At 55.8% G+C, this 17,875-nt stretch overlaps 1 protein-coding gene across 1 annotated transcript; it reads right to left on the reverse strand.

Annotated features, from left to right (window-relative positions):
• Window positions 1-20: 20 nt before the first annotated feature.
• On the reverse strand, window positions 21-16,696 carry Slc6a19 (solute carrier family 6 member 19). Its single transcript, XM_020182343.2, has 12 exons — window positions 16,292-16,696; window positions 10,884-11,024; window positions 9,428-9,565; window positions 8,263-8,444; window positions 7,668-7,778; window positions 7,302-7,414; window positions 5,078-5,206; window positions 4,839-4,995; window positions 3,479-3,683; window positions 3,191-3,350; window positions 2,328-2,490; window positions 21-2,108 (listed from the first exon to the last, which is right to left on the reverse strand). Exons 1-12 carry the CDS (start codon window positions 16,491-16,493, stop codon window positions 1,905-1,907), a joined length of 1,905 nt encoding a protein of 634 aa, XP_020037932.1. The 5' UTR covers window positions 16,494-16,696; the 3' UTR covers window positions 21-1,904.
• Window positions 16,697-17,875: the final 1,179 nt, after the last annotated feature.

Below are 17,875 nucleotides of genomic sequence, written 5' to 3' on the forward strand. Positions count from 1 at the left end.
CAACACACAGGCCAAGAGTGTTAAATAGGAGTGATTTATTTCGATAGGTACATTTACACCCACAAACCTGCACTTCTATCACAGACACGAGGCCTATAGAACAGCTCACTGATCAGGAGACCACAAGTGGATGTCACATGGGGAGCCCTCAGGGCCTCTTCAAGGTGAACACTGGGCAAGGCCTCCCCACAGGGAAGCATATGTATTGATGGACACTGATCAACATTTTCCCTGAGGGGAAAGGGAGGTGGGACCCCCCTGAGGCCACCAGGGATGGGGCCCTCCATCTATGGGACCAATCGCCCACCTCTGTCTCTGTAGGGTTTTGTAGGTCATGGTGCCCAGGTGGAGGTGGTGTGCATGGAAGAGAGTCTGGGAAGGACTTATATGTGGAGAGTCTGACAGTGGGAGCTGCAGTGTGGCCGGGTGTCTCAGAGTGGGAGGAACATGGCTCCAGGACTCACTAGAATGTCCCACCCTTGCCTGTGAGAATTCTCAGAATACAGATCAGCTTAAATTTCAGTTTTTCCATGAAAAGAGGACGTCACCACTTTGTTGGTGCAAACACTCTGAGTATGAAGTGCCGTTGGCTGAAGCTGGATGTCGAATCTATAAACCACTCTCCTGCGATGGGAGAGGGCAGGTGCAGCCCGACCTCACTGAGCAGCACAGGGGCTGAGGACTTCCGGACTTCATGGTCACTAAGGTGCCCAGGGCTCACAGAGTGTCCTCCGCAATGGTGGCCAAGTCCAAGTTACCTTATAACCCTCCTTTTCCAAGATCTGGCTAAACATTCACAGAGCTGGTGTCCTCTCAGAAGCGCCGAGGTGGCGTCTGCCTTCAGTTGGGCTGAGGCGAGGTCCGCCTGGCTGCCCACCAACCTGTGTAGCCACAGCAATGATTAAGCAGAGCAGCATTCCTCAAGCCCCGTCTAGCGGGGTCAGATACTCATCCAGGGCAGCCTGAGGCCCAGGCTTCTCAGCCTTGCTGGCCCACTGGCCTCCAGGCCTTCTTATGGAGAAGAAAAGGATCCAAACCTACAACCCAGGACCTCACATCCAAGGATCAACAGCAAGGGGACAGGGATGGGGTGGGAGGTGGACAAGGAGCCAAGCAAGCCATGCACGCCCCATCTCCTGCCTCTCATGGCAGATGAAGCACAGTCAGGTGACTCCATGACTTAACTTTGACTCTATTTGGGGTGGGGGGAAGGGTGAGCCCTGAGCCAGGTGCCCCAGGGGTCACAGTCCATGCCTCACCACACCCACAATGAGGACAGCTGCAGAAGGCAGCTGGCAGGCGTATGTGCCCCGAACATGTAAGCACACATATTCACACAGCGTGCAGCATGCGTGCACACACATGTATGTGCACACTCTGTACAACATACAATCACACATATGGACACATGTACGTTTATATGCACAAGATATGTCTACACACTCATACATGCATAATACACAGAGGTCTGCGTACAGGTTTGTGTGCACACATACACACATGCACATATATACATGCATGTACACGTGTACACAAATTCATGCACGCACACATATGGACAACACACATGTGTATACACACATGACACAGGCATGCACCACTGTAAATATACACACAGACAAATGCACATGTGTGTAGACACAAACAACAGACACACGTGCACACTTATGTACATACAGGTGCACGCATAAAGTCCACACACACACATTATGACGTCCACCCACCCACACATGTACACACGTGCACAACCTGCACACACATGCATGTTCGTGTTTGCACAATCCCCATATGTGTGTGCACATACAGCGCACTCACACACACACTGCAGCCCGGCCACTTCCCAAGGGTCTTGCCGGTCTCTTCTTCCCCACACCATCTGCTGTCCACTAGGGCCCAGAACCCATTCAGTACTTCAGGTCCCCGTTTATGGAGGCTGTGGACTGCGTGCTGACCAGCCCCTGGTGGTCCCCTGACTTCTGGCAACAGTTCCTGATGACCTTGTAGAGGGCAAAGCCAGGGATGGTGAGGCAGGGCACCCCAACCACGATGACCACCACGGCATACACCCAATTTGGGTACGAGATCTTCTGGGATTGGGGGAAGTCCTCCTGGGGAGAGAGTCATATGGGGTAAGCAGACACTCGAGGACAGAAGGTCCTCTGAACCCCCGGCTACCTCCTGATCTTCATGGGGGTGGGGAAAAGACCTGAGACTCCCCTCGCTCCCCCATGTCCCCCCCGTCCACCTACCCCACTTCTCCTCCCCTCTCCTTTCTCTCAGAAAATCTGGTGGATGTTCCCCCACCCGGCCACTGACTGGGTGCTCACATGGCCAGGGTCCCAGATGCTGTAGGTGAGATCTTTGTTGACCTCGATCACGAGGTAGAAGATGACAATGACAAGCATGATCAGTGGGCTGACCACTCTCCACATGACCTGCCAGAAGATGTTGGGCTTGTGCCCTATCATGAACTCAATGTCCCTGTTGAACCTGCAAGCAGAGACCAGCAGAGACATCATGGCGACTCCAGAAGAACTCTAGGCTCACCGTGGCCAAGGGCTGTCCAGTCCTTCTGCACTTGGATCGTGTGTTATCCTAGGATGCTGCAGCCTGGCCTTGCCTCCGCAAAGTCTCCCATCCTTACAAAAGTGTGCCTCCTCTCAGAGGTGCCCCAGGTCAGCCTGGCTGCCTGCCACATCCACCCAGCACCTTGACATGTGAGCTCATCCTTGTCAGAGCCTTGTATCCTCTCCCACATCCCGGTGCATGTCAAGCGGGTCATAAAGACACAGGGCCACCAGACTCACCTCCTCTCAGCCTCACAGCCTGTCTAAGGCTGGACAGCCATGGGCAGCAGGTGGCCGTGCCCACCATTCCCTGTCCTACAACTTGAATCCCATCCTGTGCCAAACTCTGTTCTGCATGAAGGGATTAACAGCTATTGAAATCAGGATGGAACAATCAGAATATAAATGTGAGCCCACCCAGGGCTCTGGGACCCCAGTGGACAGTGAGAACGGGCCAGGATGAAGCCAATGCCAGCCTGCTCCCCTGAAGGTCAAGCCTATACACAGAACTTCCCCCTATGCCCTGAATGGGGCGCAGCTCATCCTTAGCAGCAGTTACGTAATTGAGGTAAGTGTTGTGTGTTGGAGGTGGCCTGTCACCACCGCACTGCCTGCCCTCCTACCTGTCCACACCATATACATAGACGACGGCAAACATCTCACAGAAGGCAATGATGAGCAAGGGGATGGAACCAGCGTATTGGTCCAGCAGGGACAGCCAGTACTGGCCGGAGTTCAGTGTGAAAATGAAGGCGATGAGATATGTCCCAAAGCAGATGATACCTGTGCTCAGAGAGGGAGCAGAGCTGTGGTTACAGGGCTGAACCTGCCCCACACTGCGCTGTCGCCGTGAGAATCCAAGCCGGGTCTCCTCTGGAGGGCGACCCTAGCCCACCCGGCTACACACACACCTGTGATCAGCTCTTTGGGCCAATTCTGGGGTAAGATCCTGAGGTCCTGAAGGGGCACAACCACACCCTCTGTGTTTCCAAACATGGACGAAAGGCCCAGGCAGAACAGCATGATGAAGAAGAGCACGGACCACAGCGGGGACACAGGCATCTTGGTGATGGCTTCGGTGAAGACGATGAAAGCCAGGCCAGTGCCCTCCACACCCTGTACCAGAGGCACACAGTCACCTAAGCCCTTTGTCCCCTCCCACACACACGTGCCACACTGGTCACCTAAGAGCTCTTGCCTCACTAAGCCCACCCTGAACAAGGGTGAAGTAACTAGAGTTTGTCTGTCAAGCTCAAAGCTAAACTATGTGTTCTGACCAGCAGCAGTCAGAGAGCCCTGTGTTGTTGGACAGACATAGCCATGGCCACAGATGGGCGTCCAGCCCATGGGTGAGTTCTTCCCACACAGTTGGGCTCAGAGTAGCTCAGGGATGCCAAGGAATTCTTTGAGCAAGACACCATGATACATGCCCTAAAGATGTCCAAATTCGGGTGGCAGTGGGCCAGGTGTGTTGCCCGTGCACATGCACTGAAGCAGTAACGCCTGATCCCAGTGGCTGGTGGTCCCGGTGGTAGACTCTCAAGAGAGAAACCTAGACTCCATGAGGAGCTATCCTCTGGAAGTCAGTGGGAAAACCAGTGCGAGAGACACTCAGGAGCTCTCTGCTCTGCTGCCTCCAACTGCTCTGGGAATCTCTCACCACTATTTTACAGGCGACCACTACAGATAGACACAGAGAGTGTCTATATATTTTCAGATATCCTGAAAATGGCCAACGTCCTCCAAAATATGGGCTGGCTTCCAACTGAAGAAACTGTGCAATTAGACTAAATGTTGGCCTGTAAAACGTAACAGTATGTCAACCTCATTATTCATGAGAGCAGGGTTGAAAATTGTTCATTTCTGAGACAAAATTCATAGGTTTTCTTGGCACTGTGGAATGAGAAAATTAGCCAGTCCTTAAGCGAGCCTGGTGCTGATTGCCCAGTAAGTACAAAAACAAAGTTGTAAATTTTTTTCCATTTTTATACAAGGAATTATGTTAAAAATGGAACACAGGGGTTATGTTCCTGTATTTGATATAAGAGACTGGTAGGGCCAGGCCCCGGGGTTGAGAGCGAGGGGCAGAAGGGTCACAGATGGGTGGACAGCAAACTGGTCTCTTGGCTGATGCCTGGCGTCCTCCTCCTCTGGAGGCCAAGACACTGATCATGCAAACCCAGGTGCATGACTCCCAGGGGCTGGCAAAGGGTGTCCGCCCTCTTTTGCCCTGACTCTTGGCGTTGGACTGCACTGCCCCACAGGACCTACCTGGGAAAGGAAAGTGTTTATGTCGCAGGTCTGGAACTGGAGCTGTGAGTAGGCCACAGGGTCAGTGGCATTGCACCACTGTTGCATGGCCTCGAAGTTCTCCTGGGTCACATTGCCCTCGGGCAGGTCAAACCCGTTGATGAGGGTCAGGATGTTCCTAGAAGCAGTGAGAGGGGGCTGACGCTTGCCTGGACCCCACCTGCAGGGTCATAGCCCAAGGTGCCAGGACAGCCACTCACGTATTGAAGCAGTCATCGTAGCTCTCGGTAGCACGGAAGCCGATGATGGAGTAGACCACGGTGGCCGCGTACACAGAGGTGAAGCCATTGATGATGGACACAATCAAAGAGTCCATCTCACAGTTGTTGCTGTGGATGAGAAGGCACCAAAACTGGCCCATGTGACTGCTTTCACAGGCAAGGACGCTGTGTCCCCGGCCCAGAGTCGGGACATGGCAACACCACAGAGTCCAGGACCAGTGCTGTGTCCCTAACCCCAGCCCAGCAATGAACAAGAGACTGAGCCTCTGCTGTGGTGTGGGAAGAGGGCCAGAGGCCATTGTCCACATGTGGGCACTGAGGACTCAAGGCAACCGGATGGCCATGTAGAAACCCTGAGTTGACTGCCAGTGACCTTGCTACTACCCTTCTTACCTTTACAATCCCCCTCGTCACCTGCCACAGGTGAAGACCCTCTAAAAGTCCAGTGTTACCAGGACTGGGGCGAAGAGCCATGTGCTCAACTCCCAACCTGGGCCTTATAGGTAAAGGTCAGGCCTGGGCCTCCTAGCCACCAACCTCAGAGGCCCCCAGAGGCTTAAGGAGGCCAGGCCAGGCCCTCCTCTGCCCACGCCCCTCTCTCCTACCCATCTCTCTGACAAATGGGACTTTCTTTGTTTCTGTTATAGGTGCTTACTTAGGAGAAGCCCTGAATGTCCTCGGGACTTACCCTGGGGTTGGGAGAGCCACCTCCCCAGGGTAAAAAGGAGGAAAATAGGCCTGGAATGTTCTCACTGAGCCTGCTCATCCTGGCAGGCAGGCAGGGCTGTGCATTCAGTGTTGCCCTTTGAGCTCCTGGGCCTCCTGAGCAGGACAGACGCTCAGCCACAGGGTGGATTCCCAACCAGCTCAGGGATCCAGGGTTTGTGCCACCTCAGGTAGCTTTCCTGCTGTCAAACGCACATGTGCTCCTGACCCTCAAGGGGGTCAAGAAGACGTGGTCCCCTCTGGGCCTCAGCTCAGGGTCTCTCAGGGTTGTGGTCCCTCCCCTCTCCATATTCAGCCTGGGGTAACCCTCCACCAACTCCACAACCCTTGGGGGTTCCATCTGCTTGGGTGGAGGACACCGACTCCACCTGGATGTGCACCCTGAACACACCAACCCAGCTCTCTTCCACCTGCTCTCCAGATGTGAGAGCCATCGGGGAAATGCAACGGGGACGCCACCCTGTCCCCGTGGAGGACCACTACACACCAATGCAGGCAATCACAAGAGTTAGTGAGGATGTGGGGAAACCTAGGCCCTCGCACCTTCCAGTGGAAGCTGGGAGTGGTGCAGCACTGTAGCCTGGCGGGTCCTCAGAGTGCACGACCTGCCTGTCCTCACCCAGGTGGACACCCAGGGAAAATGAAAATGCAGCCGTGCAAGAATGTTCACGCAGCACTGTTCACGACGGTAAAAAGTGGAAGTGACCAGTGTCCACCAGTAGGTCGGGGGTTAAGCACATTACAGGTGTCCACAGAGGAAGGAAGCACTGACACATGCCACAGCCAAACACAGAAGGCTACATGCTGCAGGCTTGCTTCCAGGACAGTCCAGTGCACAGATCACAGAGATGGAAGCCACTCTGCCAAAGCCACTGACTGCAGCTCCACGTGGATGAACGGCATAGCATATATAGTGTTTGAATAAAGCTGTTATAAAAATAATTTCCAGCACCTTCTCCCTGAGGGGCAAAGGAGGCCTTCTGTCTGAAGCCTAGGATCCAGCTCAGTGACAGCAAGGACCTTGATTCCATTCGATGTCCACTTTATCCCCAATCCCTGCTACGACCCCCACCCACGGAAAGCCAGCACTCCTCTGGAGTGCCTGCCCTCCCCACCCGGGCCCACCAAAGACTCACCCTTCAGGAACAGCCCCACCCTCACTGTCACATTGGCTCCGCCCCTGCTTTGGCCCCGCCCTCTCCTCCAGCTCTGCCCCCTGCTGTCTGCAGGCCTCTCCCTGCACAGAAGGCCTTCCCTGGCTGAACCTGTGCTAGTGGGCTTGGTCCAGACATTTCCCTCCCTAGTGTTTTTCACCTGTAGATCCTTTGCTGATTCCTTTGCTTGACCCACCACTAGATGCTCCATTTGTGGAAGGAACTGGGTCCGCCTGCATCCTTTCTGCAGACCACTGGGGGCTCTTCAAGGCCTGGGCCCTTCTAGGTAGAATCAGGAAGGGACCCTCCTACCCCATACTCACTGCACAGAGTTGTAGCTGGAGAAGGAGATGAGGCCCCCAAAGGCCAGTGAGAAGGAGTAGAAGACCTGTGCGCCTGCATCCAGCCAGGTGTTGGGGTTGGCCAGCTCCGTGATCTGCTCCAGACAGAGACCTTGGCTGTGACTGGTATCAGCAGTCCCCACACAGGCATGCATGTGTCAAGGGCCACCCCCTCATCGGGTTCCATGGGACTGTCCTGGGCAGCAGCCAGCTGGCTGCCACCCTATAGATGGGAGCTTGTTTTGAGACTAGCAGGGCACTGAGCTAACGAGGCCCTGTCCCCAGCATGGGCCTCTCCCATAGGGTCTGGAGCCCTCGGGTGGACAACAGGTGACCACAGAGACTCACATTTGGTGTGAAAAGGAACACAATGCCATTGGTGGCACCCTTCAGCGTCAAGCCGCGGATGAGGAAGATGGTCAGCACGATGTAGGGTAGTGTGGAGGTGATGTACACAGCCTGTGGGGAACACTTGCATGGACATGGGACATCGTGTGGAGCAGGGACGCCGTGGGGATGGGGCCCGGGCTCAGGAGAGCAGAAGGAGTCAGCCATTCCTTCTCTACCACGAACAACACCACTCCTCCAGTCTCCCTCATTGTGATTAAGTGACTCAACTAGAGAGAAGTTTTGGATAGCTCTTGCATGCAGCTTTTAAAGTCTTTGATCACTGAGGGTGTGGCTCAAGTGGCAGACTGCCTGCCTAGTAAGTAAGTGTGTGGCCCTGAGTTCAAACCTCAGAAGTGCAAAAAAATTTTTTTAATTAAAAAATTAAACCATCTGAAAACCTGGGTGAGCAGAGGCCCCTCCAATAGTGGTGTGTGCAAGCCCCAGGGCAGAGGTCCTTCAGAACCTGGTGTAGTAGGGCAGCTGGCTCAAGAGCGGGGTTCCTCTGCCCTCCAGCCCCACCCATGAGCCCCCCTCCCCTCCGACCACATCACACCTTCCCTGTGGTCTCAATGCCACGGATGATGCAAACATACAGCACACTCCAGGCGCAAGTCAGGCAGAGCAGAATCCACCACTGGATGGAGCCTGAGTCGTTGATGGAGGTGGAGATGTTGAGGGTCTCTCGGTACCAGAAGTAGTCCACAGGGGAGCTCTTGGCACACTCTTCCACGTAGCCTGAGGGAGACAGCCACACCTACATTTCAGGGTGTGGGTCATCACAAAAGAAACACAGGGAGAACCGGCAACATGGGGTCCTGAGCTGCAGAGACCCCCCAGGCATCCACAGCAGGGACAGACACGCTCATGACAACAAACACAGCCATGTGCATGCACGCATGTACGAGGTTCACGCCTGTGAGCACACCTGTGTACACACATCATGTACGCACATGCCCACATTTATGTGCAGGCACTGGAACTCTCTGAGCTTATAGCTTTACCCCGAGCCCAACTAAGAGGAAGACTGAAACCCCAGGGAGAGCAGGGATACTGTGGGGAAGAACCTGTCCTTCTCTGACTCCAGTGGGCCCATCCTGATGGCCCTGTGTGTGTGAAGGACTCGTGTAACCCTCACAGCCATTCTGTGCTGGATGGACCAGAGGTTACCAGACAGGCCACTCACACCCCTCTGTAGCTGTGTGAATCCCTATGAGTTGAGCACACGTCCCCACAGGACACAGGAAGAGGCCTGGAAGGGCCGGGGTGGGGGGGAATGGGACACTTGCAGCAGAGTGGCCCCTCTGTGCAGAGACCCAGGGAAACGTGGTGGGGAGGGGACAGGGGTCCTGATGTCACAGAGTAAGAGGATGCCAGGAGCGACGTTCTCCAGAAAGTCCCTCAAAGACCAGAAGGTGACAAGGACCCCCTGCAAGTGCCCATGGCTCCTCTTCTAATGGCCTCGTCCACCATGACATAGGAAGGCTTTCTTCCTACACAGTGGATTTTTTTAATGTCCCATTGCCTCAAAGGTGCTCTACTTTTCCACAACGCTCATCTATCTATGAGCACCCAAATCTTAGAAAACTAGAGGGAGACTGTTCATGAAGTGACCATCTGCCTAAGAAGGTGCTGGCAGCGCCCTGCACAGCTGCATCACGAGACAGGACGAACGTTGGGGATGGCTTGTTCCAGCCTGTTGGCTCTGGCCGAGGGCTTACCTGTGTGGTTCTCATTGATCGGACACTCATTCCACGGCAGAGGGTCCTGGAAGGAGTTGAAGAAGTACCACATGACCCAGGCGATGATGGTGTTGTAGTACAGGCTGACCATGAAGGACACGAACATGGAGGCAACGCCTGTGGCCGGGGAGGGGGCCGTGTCACTGTGGAGGGCGCATCCCACCAGCAGGGCAGGTGAGCCTGCCGTCTGTGTTGCCCACCCACTCCCGGAAGCAAGTGATCAGGAAGGGGCAGCTGGATACCAGGGAAGGGGCCTTCCTGGTGGAGGCTGTACCCCAGCCTCAGGAGCAAGGGCAGCCTGGGCTGAAATCCGGAAGTGTGGTCCCACTTGCACACGTCACCTGGCTCACCCAGAGTGCGGTCATGGTCCCTTTGCTCTCCACCTATAGCCCCCAGCATCCTATGTCCAAGCAGGTGGCCACTGGGCCCTTGCAAAGAGCCTTTGAGGAGCTAAGTAGGTTGGCCCTGCCTGTGGGGCTGCCCACCTGGCCAGCCCCAACCAGGGACAGATGGGTGTGCTCAGGAAAGCTTTCTCTACTGAGAACTCACGAGGGGAGGTAGGAACAGAAGTCACAGTGGCAATGCAATGGTCTCAATGTTCGGGAGCAGCTAGACAGGACTGTGAAGGCATTTCGTGTACATGCTTCTCTGAAAGTTAACACAAAACCCAAGTGTGTGTGTGTGTGTGTGTGTGTGTGTGTGTGTGTGCGAATGCAAGATGGAGAGGAAAAAGGGAGAGATAGGAAGAGAAGAAGAAAGAGAGGAGAGACAGAAGAGGGAGGAGACAGAAAAGAGAGAAATGGGAGAAGAGGGAATGGGAGAGGGCAGGGAGAGGCATCCATGTGGGTGTGGACTTCTGGCCCTTGGGTTCCAGGCTCAGATACCTCTGGACTCAGAATCCCTTTCTGCCATGGACCTTGCCCTCTCCTCCCCTCCCTCCAGCTCCTTCAGCATCTACCCATATTCTGAGGTCACAGTGAGCCGTGTTCCCTGGTATGGGGGCCAACCCTGGTCAGAGTTTGTAAATGAGTGACCACACCCGGGTCTGAGTGGGTGCAGAGGGCCTCCTCGAGGACAGAGGCTGTGAGTGCAGGTGGCCAGCAGCTTCTCCTGGCTCCTTGGGCCCTTTCAGATCCTGATCTGGGCAGGTGGGAGTCATTCTGCTCTCCTCCAGTGTCTCAACCATCCACTGTCCTGGGCTGTGGGGACTCAAGTGGCCTCTGCTGTCCTGGCTGGTTCCTGATGACCAGGAGTGTTCTGGCCTGAACACTGCAACCTATACTCCCATAGATTCTAACCAAGTGTTTCCCAAGACCCCAGGGAGGGAGGGACAAGCCTGCCATTTCCTCTGCCCAGAACTGTTGGGGAAAGCAGACAAAGGGCTAGGCTGTGTTGCAAACCCCAGGCCCAGGGGGGGAGCCCAGCTGACACGTACCTACGCCCTTCAGGGCCGGGTGAATGGTACTCCACACACCCACGCTGCCCTTCCGCAACCGTTGGCCGATGGCGAACTCCAGGTACAGCAAAGGGATGCCTTCCAGGACCAGCAGGATGAGAAACGGGATCATAAAGGCCCCTGGGATGGGGAGAATTAGAATGTCACCGTTCTGCCTTAGGGACAGGCACGGACAGAGACTTCCCCAGAGCTTTGTCAGAACTACAAAATATGACACCACTGCGTCCCCAACCAGACTCCAACAGAGGCAAGACACTGAGGCCCACACTGTAATCCCAGCTACTTGGGAGGCTGAGATCAGAAGGATCAAGGTTTGAGGCCAGCCTGAGTATATAGTTCGCAAGACCCCCATCTCCATATTAACCAGAGCAAAATGGACTGCAGGTATGGCTCAAGCAGTAGAGTACCTGCTTTGCAAGTGCCAAACCCTGTGTTCAAACCCCAGCCCCAACCAAAAAGATAAATAAAACAAATAAGAGTTGTGCTAGCCAGAGGAAAAATGCTGTGTCTGTGGAGGTCTTCCCATGGGAAGACAGTGCCAGGGTGCTGCTGACTCTGGTGAGAGGAGGCAAGAGATTTGGGGAGGTGACAGCATTTAGAAGTCTGAACTCACATTTACTCCCAGCTTGCTCTAGTTCTCAGTCCCTTTAGAAAAACCCAAACTGAGAAGTGCAGGCCTCACACTCCCAGGCCTATAGTCCCAACACCTGCAGTGAGAAGCTCCAAAAAGGCCATGGTTTTTAGCTCAGTGCCTGAAGGAGTGTCTGCACTGGGAAGATAAGGAAGGCTACCTTGCTTGACAGCAGGTGTCCCTGTCATGCCCCCTCTGCTGACCTGCACAACAGGTAAGCTCACAGCCGCAATTGGGAGTCAGTGAAGGTGTCCCAAGTGGGTCCCCAGTCTGACCTGGAAGGCACAGACAGCATGCAGTGCCCTCAGTCAAAGGTATAGCGGGAAAAGGGTCAGAGGGGACGGTGAGAGCAGCCGTAGGCCACAGGGCCCAGGCTTCAGAGATGCTTGGGTGGTATGAATAGTGGGGTCTTCAGCTCAAGACTCAGGGACCCTGTGTGGGGTATGGGGGAGCAGGTGGCTCTGGGTGCTTCTTGCAGTCCTGTAGGCCCAGCCCAGGACTAACCAAGAAGGATCTTCATGAACACCAGCCAGTGGAGAAGTGGGCACTGTGCGGTCAGAGCCAGCTCCCGAGTGAATGGGAAAGCTATTTTCCTTGTACAAACCACCTCCACGCAGATGAAAAATACAGATGTGCACCATGGTACCCCACTCCCCCAGGCCGGGTGTATGGGACGCTCCCCACCCTAGGGTCCTCTGTCCTTAGTACAGAGGGTGGTGCCTGTGCATCCAGGCATGGGTCAGCCATCCTGCAGGACAAATGGGCAGAGATTAGCACTGCTGTGTCTACCAACCACTCAGTGAGGACAAAGCTCATGGCTGAAGCCACAAAATAAGAATCAATCCACACTCAAGGGTTGCCAGGGACCTGGTGTGCTCAGCCTGAGGCCATGGTGGTGTGTGGCTATAATCCCAGCTATACTGAGGCGTAGGTGAAAGGATTGAGGTCTGAGGCTAGCCTGGGCAAAACACAAAACCCTACTTGAAAAAAATAACTAAAGCAAAAAGGGCTGGGTGGTGGCTTCCCTGGACACGGGGAGGCCACCAGCTTCTGACCTGGGACTCTGTCCTCTAGGACTCTTTGCAGTCTCTCAGCAATGGACCTCTGGGCACAAGCAGGACTCTGCCAGGGAGGGGCTCTATCCTCAGACTGAAGAGACAGAAAGGGACGAGGAGAGACAGAGAGACAGAGACAGAGCGATACGGAGAGTCAGAAAGACAGACAAGGAGAGACAGAGAGGCACCTTCCTTGCACAGAGGCCCTTAGGACCCTCCACCGGGCCAGGCTGAGCGAGTGAGCTGGGGTGGTGAGCCCATCCCTGGCCTCCATACACTCCATGTGGGGAGGCCTTCCTGCTGACTTGGCTGGGGGATCCTGGGGTGACCCTCAGCTCTGGGCACCAGCTTGGAGCTGCCCTGGGCACCTGTGGGAGGCTAGGAGGGTCTCTCAGAGACTCCAGAACCAAGTGTTCTTGAAACCCAGGCTCAGGGGTGAGAGGAAATATGCAGAGGAAGGAGGGGGCCTCAGCCATGGGGATGCTGGAGTTCCTCCTGCAGGATGGGGCAGCACAGACGTCCAAAGGTCCCCAGAGACCGGAACTTCCTTGGGCTGCCAGGAGTCATTGGTATTTGCTCCTGACACAGATGGAAGTGCACAGCAGAGATCGAGGAGTCAAGGCAGAGTGGGGAATGTGAGGAAAAAGAAAGGGTCACAGGGAATACACAGACACAGAGACACAGTTCTCCTGTATGACTTTGAGACACAAGGGGGGAGGGGAAGAAGAGGAAGAGGAGAGGCAGAGGGGGGAGGAAGAGCAGGGGAAGGATGAGGCGGGGCAAGGAGGAGGCAGGAGCTGTGGGCACCTGCTCCCCCTTCTCCCTTGTGCAAAGCATGGTGTGGACCCACTCTGCTGACCCTCTCCCCCATCACATTTGTCATACATTTCACAGGTGAGAACACCAGGATGCAGACACAGCAGCTTGCTTGGGGTTGCCCAGGTAAGTCGGTGGACTTGACCCAGGGCTGCTTGTATCCAGGCTGCCTTTTTGAGCTCCTGTCCCCAAGAAAGGGCCTCAGAACCTGCCCATCTGACACGTTCACCTCAGAAGCAAGTACTCATTAGACGCCAAGTGTGAAATTCTCAGATTGGGGTGGACAGTCTGAGCTTCCGGAACTGAAGCCATCTGGGAGCTTGGCTGCCCGTGTCTCCCTATCGGGGTGACACCAGGAACCACATTGCTCGGGAAGCTTGGCTGACGTGGGTTTGTCTGCAGAGTGCTCAAGAGACGTGGAGAGCAGAGTGTGCAGTCTGGGCGCTGCCTCCCCTGGGTCCCCGGTGCCCAACTCCACTGTCCCCTTGTCTGTGCCTGCCATAGTCTCATGTTCCCTAGGAGCCTGGGGGAGCTGTGTCACCAAAGTCCATCTAACTGTTTCTCTGAAGACCAAATGAGGAGAGCAGCCTGGACAGCAGGTCTTCTCTGCCAGCCCAGTGCCACAGCCCAGAATAAATTTGCCATGAAGCTTGTGATGATAACACATCACAAGAAGCCCTCTTCAGGGAGAAAGAGCCATGAGGTCCTGCTATCCTGAGTCCATCCAGTTGAAATCTGGGCTTCACTTCCTTTAGGCTCGTTGTTGGTTTGTGAGGGACAAAGCCAGTCCAGAGCAGAGTGATCAAAAGACATGTGGCTCCCGAAGGGAGAACCAGATCCCTGTGTTCCATTGAAGCTGATGGGGACCTAAGAGAGGAGGGGTCTCCAAAGCCTAGTAAGTGACCTGGTATCCCCATGAGAGGCAAGAGCAATTGTCCAGGTATTAGGGGAGAGTGGCCTGCTGATGTCCACCTGACAAGCAGGGCTATTCTGAGACCCTGGGCATCCCAGGACCCTTCTCTGCCTGCCTCACCCCAGCCCGCCTGCCTGGAACTCAGGCCCAGGCCTTTCCAGGTCCACTCAGGGAGTCAGGGCCCAGAACACTCTGCCCAATGAACCAAGCCTGTATCTGGAGCTTGCATGGCTCCTTCCCCACCTGTCCTCTGAGGGTCTGCAAAAGCCTGCCATGCTGCCCACTCCACAGCTCCCATGTGCTGGGTCCTACAGTCCCCAGGCTTCATGCATCACGGGCTTGGAGCAGAGACTATGGGATGTGGGAGCCCTCATTAGATGCTACCAAAGCCTGACTCTTACAGATGACTCTTTTGTGGAAAGGTTGAATAACTGTGTGTGAGGCAGGCTCAGGCTAGCCTCCTTCTCTCCAGACACACGAGAGTCCATGTGTCCATCTGCATGATGGTCTACCCTATGTGGCACCCAGAGTGGCCATGGTCCTGAATGCAGGGGAGCTCCGCGGCCTCTTCTCCCCTTCTATCTAGACGTAGGGAAGAAGATCCCAGGTCTACTCACTGCAGGCTTGGGATCCCATTAGCTGAGTGCAACCCCCCGCTGGCGAGTCCTTGGGGAGGCCTCAGCGCAGCTCTGCTAAGGCCACCTGAGCAACAGGATTTAGGGACTATCAGACCCTTCACTTGCTGTGAGACCTGACCCCTGAGCCCCAGGGCCCCCCACCAATTCTCAATGGGAATTGCTGGCTGGACCAGAGACAAAAACCACTGACCTGCACAGCTTCCCAACCATGTCCAGGGCATAACTGACCCTGACGACCATCTCAACTTTGCTTGGGGAACTTTGATATCACGATGCCCAAGTGAGGGACTGGTCTTTCTCCTACTTAGGGGACACTGAGTCAGAGAGAATCGCATTGACATGGAGCATACTTGGAACCTACACAACCCCACCCACATGGCACACCCAGGGCCCCGCAGAGCCTGTTCTGGGTCTGCTCAAACCTCCCTCTGACAGAGTGCACATTGATGAAGGAGAGCCTGGGTTCTGGGGTTCAGAAATAGCCATGGAAGTTTCCCCAGGAGCCCAAGGCTGTCCCTGACCAGAGTGGGGTGCAGCTGTCTCTGTGGGTCTGTGGCTGAGAGGAGCAGGAACCACCCACACAGATGCAGAAGGCTACTGGTCAGGGTCTCGCCTGTGACCACCATGCCCGCAGTGGAGCCAACCTGAGCCTCTAGAAGTGCAGCAGCCATGGACCACCAGGAGGTGGGAGCAGGGAAGGGGCTCAGCTTCGCGGGGGGATTTGCAGCTGGGGAGAGGTTGGGGAGGGTTATGAAAGCCACCATCCTCTGTGAAGCTGGCTGCACAGGTCGAGGCTTGTGAGTTGGTGAGAGCGGCAGCTCCGCTATGGGCCTGTGTACATGTTGGTCCAGAGCCAGGCCTGGAGTCCAGCAGCACAGGCTCCACCTACCTCTTTTCTCTGAGGGTCCCCCAGCCCAGTCCCTCCTCTGTCCAGCGGGAGTCGTATGGTACCTGCCTGCAGGGTGGACCCTTCTGAGCCTTTGACCTAGGGGAGGACTCTGGCCTGGAGGAGCTGACTGTTCCTCTCCCCTTCTCCCCCCCCCAACAGAGGAGATTTTCCTTGAACCCCTGACAAAGCACCTGCTCCACACCAGCCCTAGCAGGGCACATATCCCTCTCCTGAGACCCACGAGTGGAGGTTGGATGTGGGTGACCATCTCCCTCCTCCTCCTCCTCCTCCTCCTCCTCTTCCTCCTCCTGTTGTGTGAGCGGGATGGTGAGAGTCCCATAGAGGGGAACATCTTTCTGTGACCTCTGCATGTCCAAGTTGTTTACTCCTGGCCTCAGCCTCAGCTTCATCCTGAGCCCCTCCACAGGTCCCACTCAGCTCCTACCTCCTCCGTGGCTCTGGCAGAGGTAGGGGAAGCGCCACACGTTGCCAAGCCCCACGCAGAAGCCCACGCAGGTGAGCATGTACTGGGTCTTGTTGTCCCACTTGGGCCGGGAACTAGCCTCCTTTTCCTCAATGGTTTCCAGCTCATCCAAGGTCAGGATCCGGTCCTCCAGGTCAGGGTTGGGCAGCACGAGCCTCACCATGGTGGTCACTGGGCAAGCCTGGCACGTGCGGGCTGAACAGGAGTTGGAGGGCAAATGGCAGTGGCCGGCAGCCCCAGTGCTTTATAGAGAACCTTTGGCACTTCACCCTGTGCACCTGGGCTGAAAGGAGGTGAGGCGTCAGCAGATCTTCAGGGCGCGTCTGTCCTTCTGAGGCAGCACTGTTAATGCCTTATCTACAGAGGCGCCCTGCCTGGGGCCGGTGGAGCCACCCCCTGCTGCAGACAGGAGGTCCCTTTGCAGGGCGGGCTGCTCCACCCCGCCCCCTGGACAAATGCAGACACAGCACAGGTGAGCCCCTGGTGGGTGTGTGGGTGTGTTCTCCTATAGCTACAGAGGGCCAGGGCTAGGTCCACTCCCCAAGGAGGAGGGACTCAAGGCAGATGGATGGTATCTATTGACTCTGCCCAGCCCAGCAGGACACTGCTTTTCCCCAGACCCTCAGAGTGCCCAGAATCCAGTCGCACACATGCCCACCTGTAACAGGAAGCTGGGATGGGACCGCTCTCCTAGCTTTCTCCAAGTACAGGCAGCGTGCCCACCAGGCCAGGGGGGACAGGTGAAGCCCTACCACCTGAGAGCAGCCTGTGGCCTATTCACATGGAGCCCGGTGCGACCTGGGTCCCTCCTGGCCAGGCTCTGGGCTCTAATACTCCTCAGAGGGCTTGGGGCTCCCACTAGCATCTGGTCCCTGCAGGGTTTCTGTCCTTCCAGGGTGCACTGGGGACGGGGGGGAGATGGGTACTACTAAAATTGCTGTCCGGATTGCATGGAGACGGGGATCTGGTCTGTGCCCTACCACAGAGTGTTCAGACGGGAAGATGATCATGACCACTGCGTGCCAGGAGGGGCTGGGGGACAGAGGGCCTGGCCTGGCATTTGAGGCTGGGGTCCAAGGAGAGGACCCCACCCCCAGAGTTAAGTCTAAGCCAAGACCTAAGGCAAATAGGCATCCATTTCACGTGAGGGCTTCATGACAGGGGCAGGAACGGGGCATGCCTTCTGTGCTGGGCTCTGCCCCTCTGACTTTCAAGCCTCCCCTGTATTTTCCCCTGTGGGATCCTCCTGATCTCCAAGACCCCCACCTAGCCTCCTGAGGGCGAGGACCGTACTGCCCTCCACTTCCCATGCCCTTCCCGCCTGCCTTGGTCCAGCCGCCAGGGCCAGCTCTCTAGGAGCTCTGGACTGAACTGACCCACCCCCTCCCCACACTGTGTTCCACCACCCTGGCCTTCCCAGAACTGACACGGGACCTTTGCTTTTTAATTAAGTCGCTACTTATTTTATCTCATCAGTGCTCGGCACCATGGTGTGACAACGCCCCAATCGCTCAACCGTCTGTCCCCCGCTTTGCTGGCTCACAC

Source organism: Castor canadensis, chromosome 6 (genome assembly GCF_047511655.1).
Source record: "Castor canadensis chromosome 6, mCasCan1.hap1v2, whole genome shotgun sequence".
Lineage (NCBI taxonomy): Eukaryota > Metazoa > Chordata > Mammalia > Rodentia > Castoridae > Castor > Castor canadensis.

Excerpts from the sequence above, each read along its gene's own strand:
- Slc6a19 (XM_020182343.2), bottom strand. The coding sequence starts at position 16,493 with ATGGTGAGGCTCGTGCTGCCCAACCCTGACCTGGAGGACCGGATCCTG. Across the intron at positions 4,996-5,077 it reads TACGATGACTGCTTCAATAC|GAACATCCTGACCCTCATCA; the intron begins GTGAGTGGCTGT and ends CACTGCTTCTAG. Across the intron at positions 2,491-3,190 it reads TATGTATATGGTGTGGACAG|GTTCAACAGGGACATTGAGT; the intron begins GTAGGAGGGCAG and ends CTCTGCTTGCAG.